At 31.4% G+C, this 25229-nt stretch overlaps 2 protein-coding genes across 5 annotated transcripts; one reads left to right on the top strand and one right to left on the bottom strand.

Moving 5' to 3' along the window:
• Positions 1–657: 657 nt before the first annotated feature.
• LOC131849260 (prefoldin subunit 1-like) lies at positions 658–2790 on the top strand. The gene has a single exon (XM_059199292.1). The coding sequence runs from the start codon at positions 757–759 to the stop codon at positions 1138–1140; it is 384 nt and encodes a 127-aa protein (XP_059055275.1). The 5' UTR covers positions 658–756; the 3' UTR covers positions 1141–2790.
• Positions 2791–3037: 247 nt separating this feature from the next.
• Positions 3038–24664, bottom strand: LOC131849204 (uncharacterized). Of its 4 annotated transcripts, none has more exons than XM_059199217.1 (10): positions 24643–24664; positions 24159–24247; positions 23936–24061; positions 23645–23850; positions 23215–23550; positions 20807–20965; positions 13918–14187; positions 12475–12749; positions 11789–11986; positions 3038–8078 (listed from the first exon to the last, which is right to left on the bottom strand). In XM_059199217.1, exons 1-10 carry the CDS (start codon positions 24647–24649, stop codon positions 3718–3720), a joined length of 6027 nt encoding a protein of 2008 aa, XP_059055200.1. In that variant the 5' UTR covers positions 24650–24664; the 3' UTR covers positions 3038–3717. The 4 variants fall into 4 exon arrangements, with proteins under 4 accessions (XP_059055200.1, XP_059055199.1, XP_059055198.1 ...); XM_059199216.1 differs by lacking the exon at positions 24643–24664 and adding an exon at positions 24342–24546 and having other exon boundaries at positions 12475–12737; XM_059199215.1 differs by lacking the exon at positions 24643–24664 and adding an exon at positions 24342–24546.
• Positions 24665–25229: the final 565 nt, after the last annotated feature.

Below are 25229 nucleotides of genomic sequence, written 5' to 3' on the forward strand. Positions count from 1 at the left end.
ACAGTTGTTAAGTATAATTGTCATGTACTTTTTTATTGTAATTCATCATGAATTAATTGTATTAAAGATCAAACTTTGTGGATAAAATATTTTGAGAAGTCCCTAAATATATAAATTGAATAAATATTTCAACTATTGCTCTCATGCTACTTTAGTAATTATTTATGTCACTGATCGTTCCAGGAATGTAATAAAATATATTGAAACACTAGGCATACTAAACAATATTTGAATGAAGTTGCCATTAAAGAAAAAAGAATAACCTAATGATATATAAAATGAATGTATATTGGACAGGCAATAACACGTAATACTAACAAATAACAGAAATACCTACTATAATATAAATATTTATTATTTTTAGGCATTCTTTAATTGAAGAAAAGTTCGAAATAACCCCAAAACTCTTTTCTAACTTATGAATTACTATTTAATTCAAGATTAGACAATATATAGGTATACAATATAAGCAATGTTTGTTATTTTATAATAGAACAAATACAAATAAAGATATGTTTTGTAATTGGAAATGAGAATATCTAAAAAATACTATGTGCACTAACTTAAATATTTGACATCAATTTGACAGTAAATGACCTAGTCGTAGAAGTTGCAGAAAGCACACTGATCTGTGCTCTGTGCCTCAAGTAGGCACAGAGTATTATATATCTTATACTACTGACTGTACATTAAATAAAAAAAATCTTTCGCACCATCCAGTCCACAATTATACGACAGAAATATTTTATTACTATTATGGCTAAACCTGTGGATCTGGAATTAAAAAAAGCTTTCAATGATTTGCAAATCAAAATGGTCGAAACAAGGAAGAAAATTCAATTTATTGATTCACAAATAGAAGTGCTTAAACGGTGTATGCATCATGCAGACATTACTCAACGTGCCATCAGTGGCTATCCACCTGGAACAAAAACTTATGAATCAGTAGGTAGGATGTTCCTTCTTACGGATTTAGAAGAGGTTAAAAGTAATCTTAAAACCCGAGATACACAGTTAACAACACGTGCCAGTGATTTTGAAAAAAACAAGCAGTATTTAGAAAAGAACCTAAAAGAAAGCGAAGATAACATTAGAGAAATGGTTCAACAAAGGAAAGAGCAAAGTGAAAAAACGAATTAAATAATTCATAATACTTGTAATGCTTCTTACACCAAGATGGATAATGATGAGATAATAAATTCTGTTAAATAATATTACTTTATTAATGTTTCTAACTTATAGCAATAATATAGACGTTAATTCGGCATTACATCAGTATTAGTATTTATTATGATGTTTACTATATACTTTAATTGTTAAAACATACTGGTAATGCTGTTAATTATGCCCATATTATTTAAACTATAAGCTATACCACACCACTGATTATATTGAGGCACAGAGACAGTGAACATACAGAAAAAAATAGGATTGAACTGAAAAGAATCATACAATTAAGAACTTACATACAATTATATATTGTTAACACTATTATTATGGGCAATATTGAGTGATGCTGTGTAGTTTATAGTAATTGTTATAAGAATACATATAGAATGGTTTGTTATGGTTAATACCCATTACAAAATGTAGTTTGTTAACTAATCTCTGAAATATTCCACTGAATCTACTAAATTGTGTATATTATACAAAATAAATTTCATTAATATTTAATTACTATTGCTCTATATTATTTTACTATCATTATTTTGTAATTTATGTATGTCTATTTTTCCTATTTTAAAATATCTTGACAAAACCAATATCACAAAAAAGTTGCAATCAGCTTTTATTTCTGACCAATTTTGTGGAAACACTAGTAACGATCTACCAAAATAATCTAGGGCACACTATTTATTTTCTTGGAATCTATAAGGGATGATCCATAAAAAATATCAAACAAATTTCATTTGACCCCTCCCACATCGCTGTTGCATTTAGAGAAATCCTGGAAATCACAGCATTTAATTCCTAAGCAACCTTCACTCTGTCAGTCAAAATATAATATAATTAATAATAACTAGGTAAGGAATATTAATCTACAAAGATGGTATCCTTTTTAGAACTTAATAGTTTACCTTTTAATATTAATCCTATCCTTGTGTAAATGTTCATAAGGGGCAAAGTGCCCCATATAAAGGGAAGCTTATATACATAAACTGCACTACGGACATCACACCATCAGGTGACACCTCCAATACCTCATGCATTGGTGCCTGGTAACTATTCCGGAGGCCTAAGATCTCACTCTTCAAACCATACACAGCTTACAATAGAATAGAACAATACTGACAGCAGAAATACTAGTAGGCGAGACAGATGTGGATGGTTTTGTACAGTCTATTTGCATAAATTGTGCTAGGAACTGGTGGGTTTAAATAGTTTGCAAAAAAATATTATACGCTGCTGTTTATCGATGTACAGAACCACCGTCATATGCGTATCCAGCCACCGAGCGGCCTTGAGATGGTAGGGGCAAGATAGCTTATTTAGGCAAATATGTTGCAAGACATTCATACATACAATTTTCCGATATTCCTTACAATATGTAGCCTGGTACGTCCATGCCCATATATATGATTATTGTATTTTTTTTTAATTACTAGCTCGCCCTACTAACGTTTTGCCATATAAATAAAATCGCTATTTAAAAATATGGGTTGATGACAAAAGGATGAAAATTTAGGGTTGTATGTATTTTACTGCCAAATTAGAAAAAAAATAAAATTTCAGGGATGCACAGATTACTTTGGGATATGAAAAATAGTTGCTCTTGCGGCAACGTGTGGAGAGACATAATATTATTTTTTATTTCGTTAGCTCTAATTCACGTTAATTTATATATAGTATGTAAGAAAACCATAGTAGTGTAATAAGTGACATTCATCAAATATACTGTAAAAATAAATAAGATTATTATTTTGAAAATCTTTATTTTCATTTTTACACATGAAGAATTATTTATCTTTTATATGAACTTCTTACTACTACATTGATCAATATTTATCATAAAATTAAAATATTAATATTATTTTATTAAATTATATTTAAAATGCTAACAAAATATAGACCGTAAACAAAATAGGGAAATATTTACACAACAAACTAAATTAAGTAGTATAATATAAAACTTTAAAATTATTTTATAACAATTATGCTTTCATGTGACCTTAAAATGATATAAATTGAGTAAATTAATCAGAAAAGCTTAATTACGTTTTATCGGAAAAGGGATAAATTAAATAATTTATAATTACCTACTTATTTATATAAGCGATATTGCATCTAAAACTGGAAATTGTAACTTGAGACTGTTTTAATACTTAGCTACTTGTAACATAATTATATATATGAAACAAACTGGATTTTGTGATGATAAAAACACTTGATTTTGTTCGTGATACTTAACACAATACTAGAGAACAACTTAGAAACAAATTAAGTTAATTTAAATAGTATTACAAAACATTCAAAAGTTTTACATTGTCATTAATAATTAACAATAATAAAAAGCATAAGGCAGTTTACAAAAAATTGTAAAAGATTGTCATGTTTAAAAATAATTCTTGCACATATAAATATAAATAATATATATCTTTTCTCAAAAATGCTATTTGAAATCTACAAACAATATAAATTACAATTTTCTATAACAATTGTCACATTAATAATTATAATAAAGTTTCATATAGTGATGTATTTCTAATAAACACGTATTTAGAGCCACGACGGACGATTAATGGTATCGTATGGTTGTCTTACACTGATACTAGCCGGGTAACCTGGCGGATACAAACTCATGATTTGTGCACCACTTTGCCTTAAAAGTTCTTCTTGGTGCCTTTGCAGGTATTGCTGATATAGAGGAGATGACGGATCAGCTCCTACATATGGATAACCAGCTCTCACTTGTGAATGGCTTATGAAGGGGAAAGAACTAGTTGTATGACTAGTATTTTGATGTGCTGGTTTGACCAATTTTTCATTATTAGCATCAGTATTATTACGTTGTTGATGCGCAACTGCAGCCATGTAATTTGTAGCAGCCATAAGGTTAGAGTTTCGAAAATCTTCTATGGAAAAACCACTATTGTCTGCATAAAGTCCACTACCCAAAGCCATATTTGTGGAAGTTGAAAAATTAAATGCGCTTCCTGGCATCATGCTTGTTTTAACGGAAGACAAAACTTCACTGTTGCAAGCTGAGCTATGATAAGCTTGACTGCCCGATATCTGTCCTTGTTTACTTTCCGATGTTCTCTTCCTCTTGTTTTTTGCTTTAGAATCAGATAATGCGGAACTCGGAGTTTTGTAAACACTGTCTTTGCTTATAGATGCAGATGGTTGTGAGTAAATACTTCCAGTTCCAGTACTAGCAGCATGAACATCTGAAGGTATACTTTTATTGAACATTTGTGCCATTTGAAAAGTTTTCTCATGATATAAAGATGAAGTGCTGCCAGTAAAACTTGACAAATACCTTTGTTCATTATAGCGGTCTATCATTTGGGGAATTTTGGGTAAATTACGAAGACTATCCAGAGGAAGGGAAGAATGAGCACTGTATGGCGGTTTATAGGGAATAGAAGTTACTAATGCGTGATTTTGTACAAGTTTTTCGGGCTTGTGGGATTTGGCAAGACTATCAATATTTTTGGCAATTAATTCATTATCACTTATAGAGGAAGTTATATTCATATGATCATTTTTAAGAAGACCTCTGGGGTTTGGTATTCTTAATTCTGCTGGAATATTATGTTGCAATTCTTGTGCTCTCTGAATACTTGTTCTAGGAGCATTATAATTATTGTATTGTTGATGTTGTAAGTTTTTATTATATTGAATTACATTGGAATTTACTGTACTGTCAGTTTTTAGTTTGTCGGCATTATTCGTATTGTAATTAGTGGAGTAGTCGGAAGGTAAAAGTTCTTGTTTCCGAATTTGACTATTCATTTTCCAATTACCATAATTGAGAGCAGCTGTGGAAGAGTTGGGGTTACATACATAAAGTTTCTTATTCGCTAATTCTATGTCACTCAAAGAAAAATTGCTTATGGATGATCCACTAGAAATAACTTCATACTGATTATGATGAGAATGGGCAATGTTTTGATTAATTATAATATCATTATGTGATCGATCTTGTAAGTGTGCAGGCGGTATATTATTAATATTTATATTCATGTTTGACATAGGTTTTTGTAATTGTTGGTTATTTAAACCAAGATTTATGGCAATAGCTTCAACTTCGAATCCTTTCTGTTGTGGATTTGTGACTGATTTTGCAACATCTCTAGGTAAAGCATAGTCCATTTCTCCACTGTTACGTCTGTCGGCTTCTGGGTTCATGTAGCCCATATTTACCATATCAACATTATCTTTTTTAGTAATGTTGATAGGTTTATTAGGGTCCATGCTTTGTTCTTTTTTACTGTCTTGCATAATTTCACTACTGTCAAATGTTATATTATCACGATGATCTCTTCTCTCCACATAATCACCTGCATTCTTTTCACGTAAAGTATTCAACTTGGCCATTTCAGATTTTTCGCTTAATGCTAAAGCTATATCATCAACAGATGTAGCTGATGATATTGAATGAAAAGATTGAGAAATTTTCTGATAGTCATTCTTATTTTGTGAAGTTCCACTGAGTTTGTCTTTAGTTTCAGGGGCTTTTTTGTTAGACCCAGTGAGTATCTCTGGCTCATTATATGTTCGCTTCTTAACAGGGAATAAAGACGTTTTCGTATCTGGAACCAACTGTGACGTGTTTATACTACTTTGATTTGCACTCAACTGTGGTGAAGTTTGTGACTGAGAGTAATTTGATGATTGAGGCTGTTGATATGATGTCTGGGATGGGGAAAATGGCCCACTATATGGAGTTTGTTGATAAGACTCAGGTTCCAAAGCAGTGTAATCATTTTGCGTACGATTAGGTTTATTGACAATTGGGGCCTTCGAAGAGTCATAATAAGGCGGTGGATTATTACTATATGTAGGCAATGGGCTTTTATTATGATCTACAAAGTAATTGGGTGTTGAAGACCCTAAAACACTGTTAGATGCATAAACATGTTGTGAATATGGAGAATAAGGTGATTGAGGAGCCTCACGTGGACTACAACTCTTTTCAGGGCTACTTTTAATAGATGTGGTATCTTGATAGAATCCAGCGCGTACAGTACCATTTATAATCGGATACGTTATCTTTTGAAATTCGTCCGTTCTTGGAGAGGCTGGTGATCGTAGCAAAGGCGACGTGTGAGACATTTGATGTCTTGGTGAATCCAGATCTTGGCTAAAAGACGATCTCTCAGACACAGAACTCCCGGTACTAGTTCTTCTTTGCCTAGGGGTTGTTGTGACATTGGGAAGTGGACTGTCTCCACCATCAGGGTTAGGAGTATCTGGATCAGTTGGTGAATCATATTTAGTTGTATTTTTAGGACTGGATGATTTGTTATCGTTAGTATTTTCGACTGCTTTTTCATCAAAATCGGTATCATCCGTTTTCTTTTTAACTGCAACTGATGAATTTGTGTTTTTTGGTGCTCCAAATGCCTTAAACCAAGCACTTAGATTTGGTGTAGCTTTTTCTTGACTTGGCTTAGTCATTGAAGTAGGTTCAGTTTCTACTTCAGCATCCTTTTTATTGGTTTGAATTTCTTCTTCTACTTTCTTTTCAATTGGTTTTTCCTCATCTTTATTATTTGTATCTATTTCTGGCACTTTAGAAACATCTTTTTGGTCTTCACTCTTATTATCATCAGTATTACTGAAATTATGGTCATTTCCAATAGCAAATTCCACTGTTGGTAACACTGAGCCAAGACTTAATTTGGGACTACATTCATCCGCTTTGTTCACATCGCGGATTTTATTAAGTGGACCAACTGGTGTAACTTCTTCAGATTTTTCAACATTTTTGTTGCTAAGATTAGTCAATAGATTTCCTTTGCCTTTTCCAGGTTGCAATCTATCTATGGTCCTTTGGATCTCTCTTCTTTTTACAATTTTTGGTTCACGAGAGGAAGGCCGTTTACGTGATGTTTCTTTCCTAATTAAAGTTTTTTCTCCTTGAGAACATTCATCATCTAAACGACTGTTGTCATGTTCTTCAGTAGAAATAGTTTGGGCAGGGCTGTCACAGGGAGAGCTCAATGCAGAACTTTTAGGAGCATCATCTAACCATTTACTAATATCTTTTACAGCTTGCTCTAATGCTTCAGATGCCGATTCATTTTTTGCTGTATTCTTTTTAGAACCTTTTTTATTACTAGATTTTCCTTTCTGATAATCACCAGCATCGTCATCGGAAAAGTCAGCTTCGGCCGCCTCGTTATTTTGTGAACCCTTTTCAATATCATCTGTTTTATCATTACTGTGGCTAGCACTAAATAAACTGTTAAACAGCGAAGTGTCTTTATATCTTTCACTTTTCGCTTTCAGTTTTTCGATTGTTTCCCTTAATTTTTTATTTTTATCTTTTTCAGGTATATGTAAATTTTGTTTATCAACTGCCTTTTGTTTATAATCAAACAATGATTCCCAAGCTTCTTTAGCTGCATGTCGTCTACGTTCTTTAATTTTATCATATTTATCCTTAAAGAAATCAGGGTCGGATAACTGATCACATTGTTCAGTTTGGTCAAGCTCAGTGGGTGATGGAGTTGGTGTGTGTATAGATGGCAAAGGACTCGCGCTTCTGCTTCTGTTTGAACTTTCTAAAGACTCTTGAGAGGCTGCTCTTTTAATAACATCTTTAGAATCTGGCGAGTCATGGTGTTTATTCTTTTTCTTCTTTTGTTTTGATTTCTTGCTTTCTTTGTCTTTATTTTTATTATGCTTTCTACCGCGTTTTGTTTTTGTAGATTCATTACGACTGTGTTTGTGTGAATCTTTTTTATGATTTTTGGAATGTTTGCCGTGTCGATGATGACCCTTACGTTTTTTCTTTCCTTTGCCCTCTTTATTTTTATGAGATTCCTTAGATTTCTTTACATCGGATTTAGGTAGGTCATCTTGATTTTCTTCTGGCAATAGATCTGACGAACTCGACTTGGGTTCACCTGTAATTATTAAAAGTTTAAATGTATAGAGGTAAGACACTAAGCCTTGGCCACATGACAGGAGGGTGGAAGTACAGCGTAACATTAGTAGTTTTAATCTAATTATATTTCAAATATACAAACATCACCACAGTATCTCAGAGGTATCTCATCGAAGACAATTGTACTTACTATTGAAGAGAATTTTCTACAACACATATTTTTAACATATATTTATTACAAAGTATGTAATAAATATATGTTAAAAATGTGTTGTAGAAAAATAAAAAAAGAAGCTATAATATTAACAAACATAAACCAGCTGTACCCGTGATCTCGTCTTCGTGGAATTTAACATAAAAAGGTTTAGAGAATTTTCTAAAATAAAAGTAGCCTAAGATACTGTTTATTACATCAGCTTTCTGCATTATAAGTTTCGTCAAAATCAATCCAGCTATTTCAGATCCAGAACAAGCAGACAGGCAAAAATTGTAAGAAATATTATTTTGTTGTACGCACCGTATTTATATACAAGTATAGTTATAGCAAGTAGTAAAAAACAATTATTTCAATAATATAAACAGACACTCCAATTTTATTTATATGTATAGATAATGATTGTCATTGTATATTTAAGTGATATAGAACATAAGTCTTTTTTTGGCACACTAATTGATTTACATTCAATGATTCATCTTATATATTAATAATTTCGTCAAGGGGTACGGTAGACTCGAACGAAACCTTATGTGAATAACAAAACATAAAAAAATAATGATTTCGAGTCGACAATATACGAGGGGCGGCTGATAAGTTCGCGGCCTAAGGTACTTAACGATGACTAATCATCTCGCTAATGATTCCAACTGATAGAGGGAATCATTGTTAGTATACATAGAGAGTATTTTTCATTTTTGTTCATAAGTACTTTACCTATGAAACAAGCAACAAAACCATGTCAATAGAAACTGAAAATTCGCGCAATTTGGAGCATTGCGCCGTGGTTAAGTTCCTCGTTAAAAAAGGAAAAACACCCAAAGAAATTTTTGAAGAGATGTCATCAGTTCTTCAGTATTCTGCACCTTCATACACGATTTCTGCACCTTCATGACGAAATGGGCTCGGTTATTTGAACAAGGCAGAGAGACGTATAAAGACGATCCCCGTCCGGGTCGCCTTGTAACGGTCTTGACAGAAGAAAACGTCAAAAATGTGGAAAATTTAGTTCTAGCCGAAAGTAGAATTAAATTGTAGCAGATAGCTGAAGAGTTACAGATAAGCACGGGTTGGAAATATTTTGCACAATCATTTACATATAAAAAAAAATTGTGCGCGCTGGGTACCGCGATTGTTCACACCGCTCAAGCAGCGACGGTTAGAGAGCTGTAGAGATTTTTTAGATTTGTATCAGCCCGATTTGGATAAAATTTGTAATCGTATTGTGACCGTCGATGAAATGTGGATTCGTCAATACAATCCCGAGTCCGTAAGAGTCGATACAATGGATAAAAAAGAGAGAAAGGCCACCAAAGAAGTTCAAAGTGTTCAAAGTCGACATGGAAGCATATTGGCTACCATTTTCTGGGATAGCGAGGGAATTTTATTAATTAATTACTTGCCTAAGGGATTAAAAAACAAACTATAACCAAGTATGGCACTTACAAACATTCCTAAGTTACTTGGTGTCCCTGTCGCCCAACGCCCCGCATTTTTGCGGGGGCTCGACACCACAGTGGGGCACAGCAAATGGCTAACGCGGGTCGAGAGGGAAGGTTGAAAGGAAAAAGAGGAAGAAGAAAGGACGATGGTGGGCCACGTCGTCGTACTGGAAGAACGTCAGAACAGATAGAATTCTGTCCCCAAGTACGGCACAACGTGTAGTAGCTTTAAGTAGTTTTTCTTTATTTTTTTTTTATGTATACTAGCCCTAGAGGCTTTGATCTAGATCTTGACACCCAGGGTTGTTGTCCCCGGAGTAGATGCCGGGACAAAGGGTTCGCCCCGAGGCTCCAACCTTCACCATCCTAGGGGGGTGCGGAAGACCAGACAGTCAGACTATAACCATAACCATAAAAGTAGAAGTTTTAGTTGAAATGTCATTGTCATTTAGTTTTGCGTAGTGATTTACTTTGTTTGGATTACTCACATTATGCCGAAAATCGTAATCGTATAAAAGCTTTCATTGGTCGTGTCTCTGCCTTTGTTTGGTCTTTTGTATGATGATACCTATATCATCTCGTTATATCCGAATCTCCTTGCATTTTGTAAACATTGTCACAATTGCGGAAAGAGGATACAGCGTAGGGCTCTTCGTAAAGATGGTGAGAAGTATTTTAGTAAGTATGTAGGCAGATTGTGTTTTTAGTGAATTTTGTTCTATATTTTCTTCTTAAAGTGAATGAAATAAGTACTTATTTACTTCCAGTTGACGATCAAGAATGGGAATGATATTTGAAGCAATTGGTTTTAGTGCTTAAAACAAAGAGGTTTACAGAGAATAAACCTTAAAAGTTATATGTTTTGTTAATTTATGTTATTTTGAATGTTGATTTAAAATAAAAATTATTTGTCTAAAAACTTTGGCACTTTTTATTTCGGTACTATATTTATTAAACGCAATGAACGAAGCTATACGAATCTATGCCATGCTTATCTTTAATGATCCTTGAGAACCGATGACTACAGAAATATCTACCCACATTTCACCCGAGTGAAGCCGGGTTTTCATCTAGTTGTATATATAATATCCTAGCCTTCCTAATCGCTAGTCTTTATTTATTTTTATAGTATAATGGTTTTGACATGTATTTTCTTATATATTTTTTAGTCCAAACCTATACCTAAATAAACATTCAATCATATAATATCAAAAAACGTAAATGGATTTACTAAAAAAAAATGCTTAACGTCTTGTCCCGGAACAACAATGTTACTAACACCATGCAGAATTAAAAGACTAAAATTTGACATAAATACTGTTAAAAATGTCATTTACTATATTAACTTTTTGTTAATGCGGTTAAAATAAATTAACCCACAGATTATTTCTATCTATTAATAAATCAAAACATCTTTTACTAGACAAATGATAGGTTATTTCCATCTCTTTTAGGTTAAATTATTGCGATAAAAAGTAGCCTATGTCCTTTCACCATGTTTCAATCTACTTCTACATCAATTCATACAATTTGGTTCAACAGTCAACAGTTTATAATAAGAAAAGGTACCAGACAGACAGAGTTACTTTCGCATAACTACTCCTACTACTATTATAAATGTGAAAGTTTGTGTCATCCACATGCATGTATGGATGTTTCTTGCTCTTGCACATCAAAACTACTGAACGCATTTTATGAAACTTTACAGTAATATAGCATGTACGCCAGAATAACATGGACAATAATTTAAAAAGCAATTGTAAATATTAGTCGAAATATAATAATAATGGTCGATTTAATTGAGAGTGCTCCGAGTTATACATTAGACAGATGGTGGGATTGTTACTATTAAATATTTAAGAATGATATATTCTGAAAATTAGATGAAGTCAGAACATCATCCCTGGACACATCAATGGACTATATGACTGGTTACTATTAAATAGTAGTAGTTTTTGTAATATTAAAATTATTTTTAACATAATTAATTTTGCAAGGTCGCATTCATCATTTCATATAAACAAATAATTATTAGTAGGGATTAATCAAGATTAAAAATTATATATGACGTACCAGTATCATTATGAGATTTTCTTTTCTTTCTTTTATGGCGAATAGGAGATTCACTACTTTTCAGTTTGTGTTTTCTAGAGGGTGTCGGTAACTGGTATTCCACCGCAATCTCTTCATCAGATGAAGATAGTCTATGTATATATTTCTCTGTTAGGCGATCAAAAGCAGCTTGTAAGTTATCAACCATCATAGTATATTCTGAAATAATTTAAGATTGAATATTAAAATAAATAGGTGGCATAAATTCAATCACTAGATTATGTCAAAATAACAAAAGCAGATTTGTTTTTTATCTATAGTACATGTTAATTTAATATGTATACCTGCACCAATGTTTATTGAAGTAATTTTACGTTGTATTTGTATTTCTTCTACGACAACCACACAATTATTTCATATTATATCCTACAGTAAGAGAGTAATGAGTGTGAGTGAGAAGCTAAATTTACATCTACAATAGACACTGTTGCAGATTCCATACGCTTATCCAGGCAGGTCCTTTAGATCACACAAAATAGTTTCAAATGACAGAATTGTCTTAAAAATTAGATTCTATTAGGTAAGTTTAGAGAATTATTAAAATATCCATGAATCGATCAAGAAGAAATAATGTCAATTCACAAGTAATTTTTGCTATAAGATTTTTCCATATTTGCTATTCAAACTAATACTATAAATAACCCTACCATTGTCCTGGCCATTGAATAAACGGCAGTTATTAACAATCAGTTTGAAATCAGCTTTAAACATAGAGAATTCGGTGTAATATCCACTATCAAGTCGTTCTTCCATTTTTCTTAGATCCATAGGGCGTCTGATAACTGCATAATAATTGGGAGCAAATTTTTCGTCAACTGGATCCATAAAAGGCCATGCATCTTGGTGAGCAGTAAGTTGTTCTAGAACCTTATACATATCAGTTTGAATATCTTCATCCATTTGACTAAATCTGCAATAAAAACTGTAATATTAAGAATAAATAGAATTATAATTTTTAAATAACAAACAGTACATGTTAACATGTATATTTTATAGTACTTAGAATAATATTTTAGTATTTGTCATTGTAAAATGATGCTACTTGAACATTTATTTAAAGTGAGTTTAATAATGTATACAATGGCAGTCTGAACTCAATAGAATTAGCAAACGGATTTTTAGCGTGATCTAATCGATAATATTTAAAATACAAGTTGAATGGTAATGCTAAAGGAAAATTTGAATTATAATTTCTTATCAACGCCAGTGTTATATACTACCGTAGTAGTTGAAAATTATAAAAAAGAAATATGTTTTTATAGAAAGCTAACTTGGAGAAATCACATTAAGGCAAAAAGATACCAACTTAATAATAAGTTGCATCAAATAAACTGGCTAATAGGTAGACAATCCTCCTTAAGTCTTGAAAACAAAACAATTATATACAAATGTATCATCAAACCAGTATGGACTTACGGAGTTGAACTATGGGGCTCAGCTTCCTAATCGAATATCGAAATTCTACAGAGATTCCAGAACAATGCTTTAAAATTTATCACAAATGCACCATGGTTTTCAAGGAATGATGAAGTACACACGTACCTCGAGATACCAACTATTAAGGATGAAATCAGTCGACTGTGTGAGACGTACAAGCACAGACTTAAATATCATACGAACAAATTAGCCCTAAAGCTTCTAGATACCAGGGATGATGTATTCCGCTTGAAGAGGGAACGTCTGGCCAAAATATAAGTACCTACTAATGTAAAATAAAAGGGATTCAAGTCAATGGACGACATATCCCAAAATAAAAAAAAATACAATATATCTGATTATAGCCATAAGGCTGATGGCAGATGGAAAGACAAAAGGGAAAAAAAAGAAAGTTATTACAATATTCTTTTTTTGTTGAAAAAAAAAAATTGTTTACTTAATACTGTCACTAGCTTCGCTTGTCAATTCCAAATAAATCTGGATGTAACACCATAAACGGCATACTAATGAATAAATATAATCTTTTTGATCACGCCCGAAGTGTCGTCGAAGTATAAGGGCGGTGGACAAATAAATTTTACAAAATGCAAGCAAGCATTACTTAAATATCTTATGGGCATAGAAAACTATTGCCCTATGGATACTAAACTTACATTTGTGATGTTTTTAATTTCTTCCTGGTACTATTCACTGGTTCATCGTTATCTGGTATTAAAATTTGCCCTGTAGCGGATGCTAATGAATTATTTGTTTTTCTGCCGGTTTTTACTGGAGGCTCCGGTGGTGGTTCACCTTTTGGAGTTGCAGAGGAGTTTTTTGACCGTTTATCTTGATTTTTAGATTTCCTTGCAACTTTTTGAGGCATGGTTTCTTGGTTTTCACTTGCTGTATTCTCTGACGACTCAGAAGAAACTGACTTTGATCTGAAATTAATGTTATGTTTATTTTATAAACGTCATAGGAAATTATTTTGTTTCCATGTTTAATTTTTCTACACGGATTATTTCAATAAACATTTAAATGTAACTTAAATAATAATAAATAGGGAAATATTATTCAAAATATTATATTAATTTGGACCATGATAAAATCGAAGTTGAAATGAAACTTTAATTGTATCTCTAAAGCAAGGAAAGTTATATTCTTGACGGTTAAATATTATTTAGGTATATTACTTTTGAAATTGAGTCAATAAAGTTTATGTTTGAGACTCCTGGTCCGTCACGGAACGGTTTCTTCGGCTGTAGTCTGGTTTGAAGTGAAAAGCAACTAAACACTATCTATTAACTGCGTATTTGAGCGGACATGATTAAATTGTAATATGCAATTCTATAAGGTTCTGTTTTGAAGAACAAAAAATCCGTTGAGAATTCTCCCTTGTTGGCCTGGGCTCTGAAACCTGTCGAGCACATTCGAAAGAATAATTACATCAGTTAACTACACAGACGATTATGCACAACGAAGACCTATATAGATCCGAGTATACTACATTAGCTCTTTATTGAAATGAAATCCAAAGAACTTGATATACCTGAGTATAGTAAAAAGTCTGCACATTCAGTATGTATAAAACATTCATCGTTTACAAGATAATCGAAATCATCCATTACGCATTTTTCTTAACGTCTGGAATTGTACAACTAAGCGGGGCATTTTGTTCCTTAAAAATGTTATGGCCTTTTCTTTGTAAATAACATACAAGCATAGCTTTTAGACATAGTTTCGTGCTGATATATTATTGAAATGCAATCCTCTAAACATATCTCTAACCATCCTTGTTATTAACATCAGATAAGCCGCAGCCTATTTATTATTTCTATTAATATATACTTAGTAGTAACTTTGGTCGATCTACATGAGAGTAATGATGATGACGAGTAAGGTGGTGGTGATTGTGATACAGTGTCATTATCATCATCTTCGACATCTTATCACGGAGATACCCAGGCTATCAGTTCCGAACCTTGTATTAATGTTAATCAAGTCGTAATAAACTAAGAAGTGATTGAAATTAATTGATTAAGAAAGTAATCGTAGTCCAACACTGAATGTGACAGGGATCGATCGGGGGTAAATGCGAACTTATATACAGAATGTCCTTTTGTTAATCCGTTAACCAAATACCTAAGTTTTACTTATACCAACTTCGCTATGGTAGTGTAGTCAGTAAGAAAAAAGTATTTCTAGCTTCTAGAATGTTATGGACACTATATATTCTATAATTTGCACCTAAAAATATACCTACATACAAATATATTTTTTGCAACTATATCCATAAAAATATGCTAGCCCTAGAAAACAAAAATAAAATACTCGTTTTCTCAACTGAGGGGTAAAATATACCAAACTTTGAATCCACTGTTATTGTAATTGTTTTATATGCGCATTTTATATAGTTACTATTTTTTATCTCAACCAAAACGCACAAACAGAAACGTTAAAATAATTTCTAATTTGAAAAATTTGGAGCCACGCTATAACTCACGTTTTAACTCAGTGTCTTAAACGTGATATGTATGATTGACATATAGGTTCGATTTTTGTATTTGCTTCAAGAGTTCTAAACATAGAATTAAGTGAAGATCTGCAAAATATTATATATAATAATAAAATGCAAAAAAGATTACAAACGGATTTTAAAAATTATCCGATCTTCACACTCGTAGGGTTGTCAATTCCGAATTTTTTAACGGAAGTTAACGAATTAGGTTAAGACTTCATATAATTGCAATTTTCTATACTTTAAAATACATAGTAAAATACGGTAATAATAAACATAGAAAGAATTTCGTCACATTGTTAATCCATATAATTAATGAAGGTTATGATAATATTAAGTTTGGCTGCAATTATAGAAAATGTGACAATTTCAAGCACGTAGACGAAGTTAGGGGGATTAACCGGTAATTGAATTTTCATTTATGCCGAATCTACATCCTTAGTATAGTAAATTGTAGACGCTTTGAAATTTAACCATAAGGTTATGTTACACTAGAGTTTACTGCAACCATTATATTTGACCGTCAATTTTTTTAATACAATAAAGCTCTTTTATAATGAAGATTTCACAAAACTGAATATATTCTGTATTAAATATGTTGTAACTTAACGATTCAATTTAATTAAACAGATCTGACTATATTGTTAAAATTAGTTGATAACAATATTAAAATAAATATAGTCAAATTAAATACACAGTAGTATTTATTTATTTATTGTTTTAATACACCATCACCGTCATCTCAGGCGTATCAAACATGTGTATTCCATGCTGCTTAGACAAATAAAACTTATGGCACAGGCCGCCATAGCCTGAAAAACAATAAATAACGTTAAAAAATTATTGTATCAAACCGACATAATTAAATAATTAGTAATACTTCTAGTAATGGAATGCAAAAGATAAATTACAAAAGGATACGGCTTGAAATAACCAAATTGGAAAATACCAAATTACTTATATTTAATTATATTTTTACTAATACAAATAAAATATACCGGAAGTATTTCATTATTATCCTGTATAATAACTCGTAACAATAAATTAAAATTTTCGAATCGCGCAACTTTGTCTCCATCACATTCACATATTACATTCAGCCTAATTTATATATTTTCCTAAATTATGGTTATTCTGATATATAAGCTAGCTAATTTTACTGTAAAATTTCATTAAAATCCGTTTAGTAACTTTTGCGCGACAGACAACAAACAACCACCCATCCATACTCACAAACTTTTGAGTATATAATATTAGTAAGATATGTCAATACCATTGTCTCGTACATAATATATACATTATTTGAGTGACGTTCCGAATCGATCAGGATCGATCCCGAAATTTTGTTCATGAGTATACGCGCGAGGATAATAAAGTATACTTCGAGTTTAATTCGAATTTAAAATTTAAAACGAAAGAAAACACTTTGTGATTACACCTCTGTATTGTGCGAATTTGGACATTAGGTAGAATTATGTAATCAGCGAACATTAAGACCGCTATTGACGCTTCCCTGAGTGGATAGAGATTTTTATCGCAGCACTTTCATTACAAAACTGCTTGCGTTTGGCCACAGGGACTCTTTCTAAAGATTAAACTATAACTAGTTGTAAGAAGATCAGGAAATTTCCAGAATATGTGTCAATTATTTCATTGATGATTGGTGCATGATGTAGGCCTAAGAAAGTGATTTTTAGATTGTTAAATCTACGAAAGTGACAGCACAGTGGCTCTTAATGAATTACAATAATTCAACAACCAAAATTAGGAATTAGGTTACTGGGTACATTCGATCTGGTATTGCTCAATAGACACGGTGACAACCAAACGTCACATCGAGAATATAATTAGGCTACATGCAATTCCATTTGCGTAGCTATTGACGAAAGGTTAGAGTTGATGCATACTAGAGAACGCCTAGATAATAATAATTGCAAGTGGTATCTAACGAAACAAAGCGTCCAGAGCACAAATCAATCTGTATACGATATGTCTGTGATGGCAAGCTGGGACCAAATTTCTCAGAAAACGATGCAATACCTGGGCAAAGACCAAAGTCCAAGTGGCTAAGAACCACTTTGAATAAGTGGAGATCTAATAAGACCGATTTCACACACATGAAACTGAAATGCAAATACAAATAATTGCACTGTTGGCTTGCTTAGTTGGATATTTGTTTAATCCCCTGTTCCTTTTCTTATCTAAATATTTAATTTTTCTAGCAATATCTTTTTAAGTTTGGAGGAGCAAGTTGAACAATTTTAATTAATGTTTTTACGATAGTTCTGTTATTTTTATTTTATTTTAAATTATAATTATTATAATATTATTTATAAATAAAACATTTATATAATACTATATTAGTATAATGTATATTAATTTATTGACGATTAGTTTTTATAACAGTTAAGATTTTATTAATTACTAGCTGTCCCGGCAAACGTTGTTTTGCCTTAAAATAAAAAAAAAATTTAGGGGTGGACTACGCCTAAGGGGGATGAAAAATAGGTTGGCCGATTCTCAGACCTACACAATACGTTCAAAAAATTTCATGAGAATCGGTCAAGCCGTTTCGGAGGAGTATGGGAACGAAAACTGTGACACGAGAATTTTATATATAAGATTTAGTCGAAGTGAGTGCTCACAAATGACGTCATTATAGCACTGTAAATGACATATATTTGACGTTATTATATGTAATATAATATAATAGCTATAAAACGTATTATTCAATACTAGTTACTGGCTCCGGCTTCGCCCGGGTGTACACGTATTATATATATAAACCTTCCTCTAGAATCACTCTATCTATTAAAAAAAAACCGCTTCAATATCCGTTGCGTAGTTTTAAAGATTTAAGCATACATAGGGACGGACAGACAGCGACAGCGACTTTGCTTTATACTATGTATTAATGATTCTGAGTTAATAAATGCATTTCCGGTTTGAGAACTTAATGATGTACTACTGCTTATTTTTATTTTGGCCAAAAGCTCTCTTTACAGCGCCGCGTCTAGAGGAATTTTTAAAAAATACTGGGGCGATTTCTATGATATGTTTAATTTCTTGACATTCTTTAAAAATGCTAACAATATCATATTAGATTAAATTTGTGGTAAATTAGTTAGTCAGTTAGTTAGTAATTAACTTAGTCAAATAACTATGAATATGTAAATGAACATTTAAAGAATATTTCATGGTTCAAATGAACTCAGGCAAGTATTCAAAAATGTATAATATTAATAAAAATAAGGTTTTTTTAAATATTATTTATATAATGTACACATAATACCATGTAAATATTCTTTAAATGTTCATTTACATATTCATAGTTATTTATTGAATATATAAATTTATTGAAGCCAAAGCAAATTTTCTGCCTGGTGATTTTGAGAAATTATTGATAAGGAATGTCGTTATCTATTCTTAGTTGTGGCCACGGATAATTATTACCAAATGCTATCTGTCTCATCTTTACGTAGGTGTACTAAAGAAACAAAAACGGGCCACAATCGAAACATGTAATGACTAATACAAACTAAAAATCTGAAAGCCAAATTTGTCAAAATTGTGAAGATTTTTTAATGTTTCATATACGAAGTGCATATTGTTAACATATTTTTTTCACTCTGCCATACGATATTTTAAACATTTTCTTTCTAATTATTCTAATATATATATATATATATATATTATAATTATTATTTAAGATAATTTATTGTACGTACAATCAGCTATTTAAATTTATGTATATAAATTTCTACTATCATCTTAAGTAAACATTTATCATTAACAAGTCTTGCAGTATGTAATACCGAGCCCAGACAATTGTGTTTCAATTCTATAAATAAGTCGTCAAAGTACATGTATATCAGTTGTCGCAACTTATCTATGGCAGTTATTAATGGCAATTGTGTTGTGAGCTCATAAAATATGCTGCATTCTAGGCATTCGGGGCGTGCAGCGTCAAACACAATGTTATAGAGCAATTATTCAATTCAAGGAGTATTCTGAATGGACTTTTGTTAACATTTCAAAGCACTGTGCATATTCTAGTGCTATTTATAGTTTTTAAACCAATGGGAGAGAATATTTCCATGATGCCGTGTACTATAATACTCACCAACTTTAAGTATAAAGGACACTCAGAGGTTAATAATATATTCTGAAAACTATTAGAAGATTATTGATGAAGCAAATTTTCCTTTTGAAATAATCTGCTAAGTAAGAAATAGTAGAGACAGAGAGTGAGAATCGCATTCCCTATTTATAGATTCTATTAAAAATTGAACTAAATTTGCTATAGTTATGGACTTGATAGATTCACATTTGTCGGCGCCGATAAATATATAGGTCGGACTATTTGCCGATCTAGTACGTGCTGCACAGAATGGGTTAAAGTTCAACCTAGTGCCAATAAAATATTACAAGCGGAGAACGGGCTAAAGATCAATCAAGTACCAATACACTACTGGAAGCATGAAGTCAGTACTATTATTATAAACATATGCCGATGTTTGTACGATATGACTATCTTTTCTAAAACTCACTAATTACGACAAATGAAACGTGGAACCGAATTATAAAACAAATACTATAAAAAAAACCACCATATTAATCTAAAATAGACGAGTCATGACGAAAAATAAGTTTAGCCTATTAAAATAACATTAATAAAATCTTCACCAATATGACTCGTGGTTTCGGAAGAAAATCAAATATCTTAGATTTAACAATGAAAAAGTGTTGTATTTTTATTTGAAATTATATTTTTTACAACAATTGTTTTTATGCAAATGATGATCGCTTCCACAGTATGTACTATTTTAACTACGGAAATACTAATAACAAACATCCATTTGAGGTAGACAGCTTGAGACATAGTAGATAAATAGACAACCACATTATTTCTTTTGACCCATATGTGTCTCTACCTGGTCTTTTAAGTACATCACATTTAAAATGGCCACAAAAGAAAGTAATACTATATAATAATAATAGAAAAAATGCAAACTTTACCCATATCTCTTTATATTAAATACCTCAACAAATTTCGTCTTTTAGCTCTATTTTCCCGAGCAAGATCTGGTGTCTCTTTCCTCTCATCTGCCTCATGCGTAGTCTGTTTAGTTTCTTCCTCCTTTTGTTTTATTTTTTGAAGCACGCGACTTGATGTACGTCTTGGCAATAGCTCTAGCAACCTTAAAATATAAAAGCAAATGCAAATACTTACGGATCTATAATGCAAATACAAGGTAAAAAAATGGAAATACTTAGGAGTAAAAGTACATTAAACATTAAAATATAACACCAATTTTGCTCGAAGGAAATTCAAATCTATGTTGTTGTTATTAAAAATGTATCCGGTTTTTATTTTAACTTTACATATTCTTTCCATTAATTTCTTTAGAAACCGATATGAATTAATGTAATAAATAATAATAAGTGATGCAGTTATCACGGTAACAAAACATTTACAGAAATGTCCTTCGTAAGTAAAATTTGTTTGTTTTGAATATTACATGCAAGCTGCTGAAGTCAATTTTTTTTAAATAATTAGTAGCATAATTTTACTGCAAATGAATTTGTCAGCCAATACGAAAATAATTTAAAAAAATATACGACAAATCAATTAAATAGCACTCTAAAGCATGAAGAGTTATTTTAATGAGGGATTTATTTTATATACTAAGTATACAATATTAGGAGCCATACAATAATTACATCACAACAATGTTAGTAATTTTTACCCTCTCCCTCCCAGCCGTCAACTCTGGTCACAAGTAATGGGAACTGATGATCTTATTGCTACCAATGTACAATGTCAGGTCGAGTTCCCCCTGGAAACTATAGTGACAACTTCTTGGTGAATTGTCATAATGGTCTAACTAACCTGACCGCATGCTCATCTTATCAAACCCCACTGGTGCCTGCCAGCGTAAACCGTTAGCGCAGACGGGTGCACCATTTGCCTGTGCATTTATGCCTTTTAGATAATGGAAGGAGAGATGGGGGATTGCTGTTTTTTACTATTATATACATATACAATGTCATATTTTGTAGACCATTCTATGTGTCACGTAATTTATTAATGGCCCCTTACAGAAAATAGGTAGCAAGATAACAACAGAATACATAAAAAACCTATAAAGGATCTGAAGTGAGAGATTTATTAATTTAAAGAAACAATATTAAAAAAAAGCATTTATTTCGCTACAATTTTTATGCTCATTTTGCCACAGCATTTATTTAAATAAAAACTTTAGCCAAGCCCATATTAACTATTATTTATGTATATTATAATTATATGTGTAATTGAACAGTAGAATACTTCATTCAGTTCCTTGCTCCATTTGAAAAGAACAGGCCCTTTAGTACTGTTATCTACATGTTACTTTGTAACAGTAAGTTTACATTTGTGTGGAGAATAATATTTTAGAAAAACAAATGAAGATACAAAACATATGACTCAATATAAATGTTATGTAACTTTGTTCAATAAAATATTTATATAAGAATTTATAATTTCGCTAGGGTCTTTAAAATGTTTTGCACATGATTAAAAATAAAAATGAAATGTAATCGCAAGAAAGCCAAAACTATTGCATATTATAAATTCTTGCGATTCTATGAATTTTATAGAAGAATAAATAAAGTAAAAAATATATTTCAACAATCACTCAAATTTAAGTATTTGTGCATTTAGTTAAAAAAAATGTAAATATCTCACATCAGATTCCTTACAGTAAAGGCTGGGTAAAATAAAATTAAGAAAACCAAAAAAACATCAATCAGAGCTATACTTCTTTTGCAATATATTATTAATTAACAACTGATGTTAATTAATAATATATTGATGACCCATAGGGTTATGCAGTGTTATTTAGTACTACAAAACATAACTGTCATATCAAAAGCTAGTATTCAGTACACTACTCTAAACACACCTAATAAAATTTAAAATATTACCTCTTTAGCCTTTGAGAATACAAAATGGTATTTAGTATAAAAATATACTTTCGCATCAGCAATATTAATATCAGATTTATAATAAAATATTGCACAAGTTGTTAGTGAGGTTTATATAACTATTGTTTTGATAAAACAGTATTTGATGATATTTTTATACTCTATTCATTAGTACCTCCTATATATCATATATTCTGTATGTCAATTTTGCATAGTAATTTTATATTTTAAAAAGTATGTGTAAGACTCATATCATATCATATATATGAATAGTCTTTATATTTTGCAATTATTTATAGTTAATAACATTTATAGACAAAAATGATATAAAAAGAATGCAGATTGATATAATTGCTTATTATGCATATTGAACACATATATTACAATAGAAGAAAAAGACTTCGCACTAACAAAATTTTTATAAGTTATTTTAATTTTGCAGATAAACAATAATATATATCATAAATAAAATTAATGTTACCTTTTTCTTTGCAGCCTCTCTTTCTCCTGAAACAATCTAGGTATTTCTGGCAAAAAATTTTGTGAGAGAGATCTGTATAACTCCTTTTCAATCTTACTGGAAGCCTTACTAAATTTCTCTGTCAGGTGGGTCCAATCCTCTTCAGTAAAACACACCACTTGCCAAACCCTCTCTGTTTCGTCGTCATCAAGCCAGTCATCACCATAGAACCACCCTCTCTTTCTGCTTTCCTTACTTTTTTTCTTTTTGGTTTTAGTTTTATTCTTTTTTATAATGTCTTCACGATATAATCTTGTACCATAAAAATACCAGTATGCAGAGTCATTATCATCCCAGCTGTAAAACAAATAAATCATTCATAGTACATATAACCTCAGAGAAATTCTTGTTTATATCATAATATGATGACTTATTTTTTATATATACTTGCCCCAATGGTTCTACTCTTAAACTTTCAGCTTCAAGATTTCTAAATAAATCAAAAACATCCTCTGCTTCCAAACGAAAATCACATAAAGCATATAAAATTTCCACCTTTGTACGGAGAGGTAAAAATTGGAAGTCAATATCTGTATTAAAAGGGTTATATCTTCCTGTATCTTGACATTTTCGTCGAAAGAGGCGCCTCAAATACATCTGTAAAGAATTATAGACACCAACTTAAATTTAAAAGTTCATGTATAAAGGTTGAAAATTAGAATGCAAGTATTATTTTTGTTACCTGATAATTGAAGGCTGAGATGTCATTGTTGCCTAGACAACCATTCAAAAGACGTACAATTAACTCAGTCAGGAGGGAACTGGCTGACTCCTCTGTTCCATCTGTCAATAGAGCTTCTTCCAATTCCTATAACGTACATATCTAGTTAACACTCCACTTTATTTAAAAATGATGAAGTTTCATTCGAAATTGTACAAATATATAATATATTAACAAAACGTACTTCGATGTCAAAATCCAGGAGATTGAATGCAGTCCTGAATAGGGAACAAAAGTACGCGATGCTGGGCACTTCCCACCATGACTGAATATCTAGAAACCGTGAGAAATTCATTCAGACATCACTTTTAACTTTAACTTCTCCGAGAAAAAGACGTAAATGATATCCCGTCTCACTGAAACCCACCTAAAATACCTATAAAAGATGGAAACATAACCTAAAAACTTTACACTTTCACAGTTACGTCGGTTAGCTTTACGAAAAACTTATTCCCATACTAATATGATATTATAAAAACGATTCAACCATTTTAAATATATTTTTTTCTTAATCACGGGACAGAGAAACGATAGTGCGTTGTGTATTGAGACACAAACGCCATAACAGTTTACAGAAGTTGAACAAATGTATCACTCATAAAAGTTCGATTTTTCTTTTACATTTACATTAAATAGTTTTGAAACTTACTATAATCTGTATTAATTACCTTGCATATTCTTTATAGATATTAACTACAGAAATTCTTTGTTTTTGAAAAATTACGTTAAAGGGAAATAAAACGAATACAATTTCAACGGAAGTCACGGAAGTTTGTACATGGATACCACCTTAACATAACAGAGTTAATTCTTGTTTTATATGTATACTCATGTCGACTCAAACCATAGAGGTGCTAGAACTCAAAGAGTTCAAATTATGAGCCTACTTTTTATTGGGCATTGGCGAAAAGCCGTTACTCTAAAAACTATGTTACAAAATAATTTAATATATGAATAATGATACTATTATTAGAGATAAATTATGCTCAAATCTTTTTATTATTTTTATGAAGCTACGAACAACAAATTAAAATCGTAAATCTTCGGCAGTCGCACATATTATCTCTATGGTTCGATGGCTTGTGAGATTGCTACATTAAAACGTAATGATTACTTGCTCAGTCATAAATAGTATTCGATTGGGTAACAGAGACAACAGACTACAAGAAACAAAAGACTGACAGAGACAGATTATTTGTACTTGTGATTGTGATTGCCATTGCCAATTCTATGGAATCGTCAATTGCCATTTTCT

Source organism: Achroia grisella, unplaced genomic scaffold (genome assembly GCF_030625045.1).
Source record: "Achroia grisella isolate CSIRO2021 unplaced genomic scaffold, CSIRO_AGI_Agris_v1 utg640, whole genome shotgun sequence".
In the NCBI taxonomy this organism is placed as follows: domain Eukaryota; kingdom Metazoa; phylum Arthropoda; class Insecta; order Lepidoptera; family Pyralidae; genus Achroia; species Achroia grisella.